At 45.2% G+C, this 6,870-nt stretch overlaps 1 protein-coding gene across 1 annotated transcript in view; it reads right to left on the bottom strand.

Moving 5' to 3' along the window:
- Positions 1-5,679, bottom strand: part of LOC106652823 (mucin-19-like) — a 45,237-nt gene extending 39,558 nt beyond the window's left edge. Inside the window, exons 1-2 of the mRNA XM_014371962.2 lie at positions 5,307-5,679; positions 3,931-4,161 (exon numbers count right to left, since the gene is read on the bottom strand). Coding sequence (XP_014227448.1) covers positions 3,931-4,161; positions 5,307-5,532 — 457 coding nt within the window. The 5' untranslated portion in view covers positions 5,533-5,679. The remainder of the gene's footprint in view (positions 1-3,930; positions 4,162-5,306) is intronic.
- Between the last annotated feature and the right edge of the window lie 1,191 nt (positions 5,680-6,870).

Genomic DNA, 6,870 nt, shown 5'->3' with positions numbered 1-6,870 from the left:
TTACTAGGCATAACTGATAAGCGATATTTTTGTTACCTTTGTAAATAATATTGATAAGTACAATAAATCACGACTATTTTACTGCAATATTTTATAAATCTTTTTTTTTTAAATAACAAAGTTTTTACAATATTTTCGAATATTATAAAGAAAATAGGCTCGTTTATGTAAGATTTTACTTAAATATAGTCCAATCGTCGAATCGACAACAAAAAGTGCTTGATAATCGCGTTCACCGTGAACCTAAATCCCTGTCACCATCGTCGTGAACTTTTTACAAGTTATAGTCCAATATAGTCCAATCGCCCCGACAACATGAAGTGCTTGATAATCGCGTTCACCGTGAACCTAAATTCCTGTCACCGTATCCGTGAACTTTCTTCAAGTTAACTGGTGAATATAAAGTTAAGACACTATAGTGTGATATCAATAAAAGACCACAGGTGAACACGAATTCAGTGCAAAATTTTTTCAGTGTAGGCCTTACTCTCGGGTGTTCGTGCGGCGCAGAGTCGGAGTACGATGTGCAGTTCGCTCCGTCATACGCAGCAGAGACGACTGTTGCTAGTCGGACAAAGTGGCACGCTTACATACACAGCGAGCGATTTACTTCCCGCCATTGATAATAAATACATTAAAATAAGGTGCCACCTTCATAGCCACTACACTGAATATCAAAATAATCTAATGGAAGGTAAAAATATTCATAGTAGCTAATAAAATTGTATCGATTTATCGTCTAGCTTAAAACGCGTGCGATTAATTGAAGAAAGTACGGCACAAGATAATCTCCGAAAGACCCGATTTTTCTCTTTCCTTCGGCGCGCCACCCCCCGGTGGACGCGGTACGCCGTTGTTCGCAGCACGGGATGCAGTAGCAGTATACACACTACACGGCACCGGGAAAAAATACTCTCGAACGGCAACGAAAAAATAAAAAGAAGCAAAAAAAAAAAAACAACCAACACAACGGCCCGAGGATTGCAACAAAAGCACGTTTATAAGGTACACGACCGTCGATTGTCAGCTTGCTCCTATGTTTTATGTGTATGCGCGTGCACACACACACATACGCTGCATACGTATATATACACGCCACCTATGTATGTATATATCGCCTCTCGTCAAAGAATCGCAGCAGGACCCGTAATGCAATAATGAGGGCTTACTGCCATGGAAACCAAAGCCGCTTACGCGCCCCGACCACTCTATCCGCATGGGCCTCCATTACATACGGACACCCACGCACACACACGTACACGTATGCACAGATCAGTATCAGCTGCATGCGTGGGTGTGTGGATTGCACACACACACATGTGACGAGCAGTCGCATCTCTTATATATATACGTGTGTGAGTGTGTGTGTATATTTTATTCGCCGCCGCTGCAGGAGAGCAGCATGAGCTTTTTCGACGAGTGGCGAGATTTCGAGGCCGAGTATATAGTAGACCAGTCCAGCGATAGTATGTGCTTTGCGCGTGGCTGTTCTGTCTGATTTATCGGGGGAAAATTGCCACGGTGCTTGTCGTTGTTCTTTCGGCAGCTCGCGCGAAATCGCGAGCTGTTTTTTTCGCGTGTCACGAAAAACAAAAAAAAAAGAAAAGAAAAACGCCGGGGAGCATTAGTTGCATTTTTAGATTTAGACGCTCTAAGGCGGCTTTCGGGTCCGAGTGGATTCTCTTGTTTCCTACCTGCTCTACCCCCCTCTGCTGCTGCTGCTGCTGCTGCAACGATCGCGCCGATCGCCGAGTTTCGATCGACCGGGTTTTAAATTTTTTTCGAGCTTTTATCTAAACGAGCTAATGTTATTTCGTATATAACAGTCACACACAGCCTTGGGTAAAAAAAAAGAACGCGTACACGGAAGTGCGCGCGATGTTTATAACTAAGGAAGCCCGTCGTGTGCCTGAGCTATACACCGAATTCTTTCTCAACATTACGCGTGTATAAATATAAATGTGCGCGCAGGGGGAGGACGTCGTCGAGTCGCACGAATAAGTGGCGTAAAAAAAAAAGGAAGAAACTGAAGAAGCAAAAAAAAAAAAAAGACAGGGAGAGGAGAGGCGTGATCGCAAACCTCGTAATTTCCTTTTCCAATTTGCCATAAACAAGTCGGCAGGCCGCTCGTTACGCGACGACGCGCGCCTTATACAGCCCCATATCTATATAAGTGTATATATGTATAGGATATATCTGTATAGACACGCCAGTCCGTGACTCCTCGCTCTCTCGCGTTTTACTTCTTGCCTTCTGTACCCAGAGAGAGAGAGAGAGAGAGAGAGAGAGAGAGAGAAAAACTTTTTCCGATCTTTTGCCTCGCTTCTCTGCTGCTGCTGCTGCTGTGCGCTTGTATGACGCGCGGCCAGAGGGTGAGTTTCCGGGAGCTACGACGACGACTACGACTGTGCTGCGATAAGGAGGCTGTGGGGGAGGAAGGGGGGAGCGATATATATATATTTATCCCCGAGAGTGGGGATGATCCGTTACAAAGACTGCTGCTGCACGAGAGAGAGAGAGAGAGAGAGAGAAAGAGAGAAAGGAAAAAAATTGCCACGACTGCCGCCGCTGCCGCTACACTGGATGTGTAGCAGTAGAAAAATGCATTTTTATACCCCGGGCTTGGGAACGATTAAACTCAAGTGCTCCGACTTCGCCTTTTAAGCTTATACCTATCCTCGGCGTTGTCATTATCTTTTGATTTCTTTTTCGCGTTTTTAGCTTGATTTTTTTCTTCGCTTTATACCGGGCGAGTAAAAGAGAAGGAAGAAAAAGGATTTGCGTGTACGTTTTTCTTTCAATTTTTCAAAACAAGCATTCGTTATTACGAAAATCCAGTCATTGATCTATAAATTAATTTTATCGCGAGCTCGATGAAGCGGGGCACAGTACTTATTTTAATAAGTTTTCATAAGAATCCCTATACCGCGTCATTAAGGAAGGAAATAGCTTTCGGGTATAACGCAAAAAAAAAAAAAATGCTCGCCCCGCAGACAAACTTTTTCACCCGAGCCTCGTTCTGTGTGTGTGTGTATGTATGTGCGCGCGTCGAACCCTCGAGGCATAATAAAGCTAATGAAGTATTCCCACAAGTGTTTTCCTCCAAAGAAAACTTGGAATTTAAAAAAAAAGAAAAAAAAACTCGCTCGGCCGTGTAGTTTTAAGGCATACATACGGCACAGCCCTCGAAGCCGAGCTTTGGAGAGAAAAAAATCAGTGCTTTAATAGCGCTGAGAGAGAAGAAGCTCGTCCCCCGCCCCCACCCGCCTACGCGAGAGCAGCTGTAGTGTAGTATAATATGTATCGGCGCTCGCGCAGTATTTGCCGAGCCATTTTTTCTCCTGCACATTCGAACGTGTAATGAGAAGCGGCGCATCCTTGATATATCTGTACGCGTATATACACTCGGGGTATAGCGTACAGCGGAAAGCCCGAACTTTCGTTGGGCTGAATTATTGACGTCGAGACGCGGCGAATTAAAAATATCCCCTTAGTATATGGCAATAGACCTATGAGCACCACCAGAAGAGACGGCGGCAGCAGCGGCAGCAGCAGACGAAGAAAAAGATGAATGGTAGAGAGCCAGAGAAAAAATTGGGAACTACTCTCTGCTGCTGCGCTTATTTGAGGAGTGAATTAAAAATGAGGCCGAATAAAGACTCTCTCTCTCTCTACGCGAGCTGTGCGTGTACACTTTCCGCACCTTAATGTCTCGGAGCTTTTTATACATCCATCTCTGATCTCTCAACTTATTTTTTTTCCTGCTCTCACAGCCTTGATAAATCATTCAACTCTGCCACTGCTGCTATATACTACTACTGCTACGTTCGAAAAATATTAAGAGAATCCTATATTTACATACTCGCGCGCGAGCAAACATTTCTCGTCGCGATCAAAAATACAAAAAAAAAAAAAAGCTCTGCGACTCACCTCGACCGCTCCTGCCGACGAACCTGAGATCGTTGAATTTCGCCACCTGATTCTTCATCAGGGCCGTGGCGTTGCGCAGCTCGGCGCAGTAGTTCTCGTCGTTGCCGGCGCGCACCGTGACCAGGGTGCCGTCGCCGACCTCGCCCAGCGCCACCACCTTGAACGCCACCGGCAGGGTCTTGTTCGAGCGCCAGTGCGACGGCAGCACGGTGCACACTACGTGCGGAGAACCTGGCGATAACGATTCGTTATTCGAGTTTTTTTTCTTATTACAAATATTATTATTGGTATATGAGTAAAGGTATATACCGCCAAAAGTGCATTAATTAGTTCGAGTCTGGTTTATTTGCAAAATATACGTGAAATTTAATGACGTAACTCGTACCAGTGCGAACATATACGCTCATTTACGTTTCGACGAAAATTTCTATATTCGAGTGTATCGAGTATAGAACTCGGGCCGCGCGCACGCCGAAATACACGTGCGTCATTATAGGTACTAGTAGATAAATTGGCCGAGCACATTAGCGCGCGCGCCTCTGTCCCTCTGCCCCTGCCTGCCTGACTGCCTCGCGGCATTGAATCGCGAGTTTGAAATCAGAGCATATATTGTATATATTTTATATACATATGTGACACGAGTGAGCCAGAGAGAGCCAAAGCCCGCCTCAAAATCAAACCGCTAATGTGCGATATGGAGTGTGTGAGCGTCGATGCTCGCATATATACATGCGCGTGTACACGAGAGCGACGAGTAGTAGAGTATGAGCGACTGCCAGGACACGTTTATAATATTGATTTTTCTGCCTCTCTCTCTCTTGCTCGCTCGAGTGTTTGCACTTTCTGCGACCGATTGGAATAAATACACACACACACACGTTTGTTGCATTGTCGCGAGCGCGCGCGCGTCGTACTACGCCGCTGCCGCCTGCAGTACACCGGCTCTTCGGTCATTCGATAGGCTTAAATATGAGTTCGATTGTTACTCTGCCTCGGCTGTATATATTATGCAGAGAGAGAGCGCCGCGCATAACTTATTACGAATTTTCAAAGCATCGTTCGGTGGGTCGCGCGCGCGATGATGATATATTGTATTTGCGCAGCGGCGAATGCGCTATTTGCACTCGCTCGAGATATTCGAGTTTTGCGTTTTCGCGCAAAAGCAGCAGCTTCGAACGTTTTTGGGGGCCGAATATTCGATTCATTAAAAATTATCGCTTTGCCGTGCGTATATAGCGCGTGTATTATAGCGACAGCTATTTTCAAAACGCGCGCGGCCGAGAGCTGCGAGCGCGATAACGACATTCAATACCCGTTAATGTATCGCGCGTCAACGTTAAAGAGCACGATAATAATGGACAGCAGCGTCGACTCACCGGTGCGTATGAGCTCGCCGGGATGCTCGGCCAGGAGTCCGTCGAGGGTCCTCTCGGCCAGCAGATCGGCCGTGAGGGCATAGTCCGACTGGCTGCTCGTGGGGGTCGCGGCGCTGTTGGACGTGGCCCCGGCGACGGCTGCCGATGCGCTGCTGCTGCTCCCGTTGCCGCCGCCGCCACCGCCGGTCGTGCCGCTCTGTTGACCTTTCTCGGCCGACAAATGCATACTACTGTTGTTCGAAGACGACGATGCACCACCACCACCACCACCCCGTCGGCCCGAGCGCGAACGTCTCAGCCGATTGCCTTGATTGTGGTGATGGTGGTAATGAGACTGATGATGAGTGTTGTGATGATGATGATGATGATGATGATGAGGATTTTGGTGATGATGTTGGTGATGGTGTCGCGATTGGAGATGAGCTGCACTACTACTACTGACACTGGTTGGACCAGCCGCCTGTTGCTGCTGTTGATGCAGGAGCCGCGACGGATCCACGTAGTTTTCCACCGCTACGCCACCGCGTACATCGCGCGCAGGATTCGTCATTCGAGGGGCCTTAGGAGCTCATCGGTGCGGTCATCGGTTGTTGGAGGCGTCCGTGAGCAACAGTGCTGTTGCTGCTGCTGCTGCTGCGCGTCGTCCCACGGCCGACGGCATAGCTCTTCGCCGCGGCTTCTTTTTATTTATATTTGTTGAATTTTAGCCTAGCAGCAGTGCTCCGAGAGTTGGATCTACGTGATAAACAGGGGGTGAATAAAATTGCGTTAGTTTTTGTTAAAGCGTAAAGATGATTAATTTCTTTGGATATATTTCTTTGAAATAAGATAACGGTATTTTAAATGACTTTCGTTGATTTTTTTATACCATAGATTCACTTTTATACCTTTACAAAATTTCGCTATTCCTAATCACACCGTTTCATAATTTTCAATAGGAATTTTTCTACACAACATTTCTTGACATAAATGAAGACTAGATGGTCAAAAAATAGCCATTTAAAGTGTTTCAAAGTACGATTGAAAGTACCATTGATTGGTTTGTTTCTAACCATTTTTATATTACAGTTATGTTATAAATATTCAACACATTCGAAATAGCCTGATAATATCCATTTGATTCTTTTAAAAAATTTAGGCTTGTTCTCAATCACATTGAATACGATAATACGACTGTAAGCTTCTACCACTAGATGGCGAGTACTTTTATCTGTCAATCCGCAAGTAGAAAAGTAAAAAATCATGATATATTACAATTCTCTATAAATCTAAATGTCTGATGGCATTCTGTATTTGATTTTTATAAAATTAAAAATAACTGTTGAAAGTGTATTTAAATGGCAATTGGCACAAAATTTCGAAGTAAAAAATGGTCATTAAATATGAAAAAAACCCTGAAGCGTCGTATGAAAATAAAGTATCGAAAAATACGTTACACCGTGGATTATTCTATTGTGTGTTCACGTGTTCAGCTCTGTTGACCCTTTTACGTCCAAACAGCTTTTCATCTCGCCAAAAATTAGCCATACAACGTTGAACATTTCTACAAGGAAGCTAAACGATC

This window comes from Trichogramma pretiosum, unplaced genomic scaffold (assembly GCF_000599845.2).
Source record: "Trichogramma pretiosum strain Unisexual culture from Peru unplaced genomic scaffold, Tpre_2.0 scaffold115, whole genome shotgun sequence".
Lineage (NCBI taxonomy): Eukaryota > Metazoa > Arthropoda > Insecta > Hymenoptera > Trichogrammatidae > Trichogramma > Trichogramma pretiosum.
This window is presented reverse-complemented; position numbering and strand designations above follow the sequence as displayed.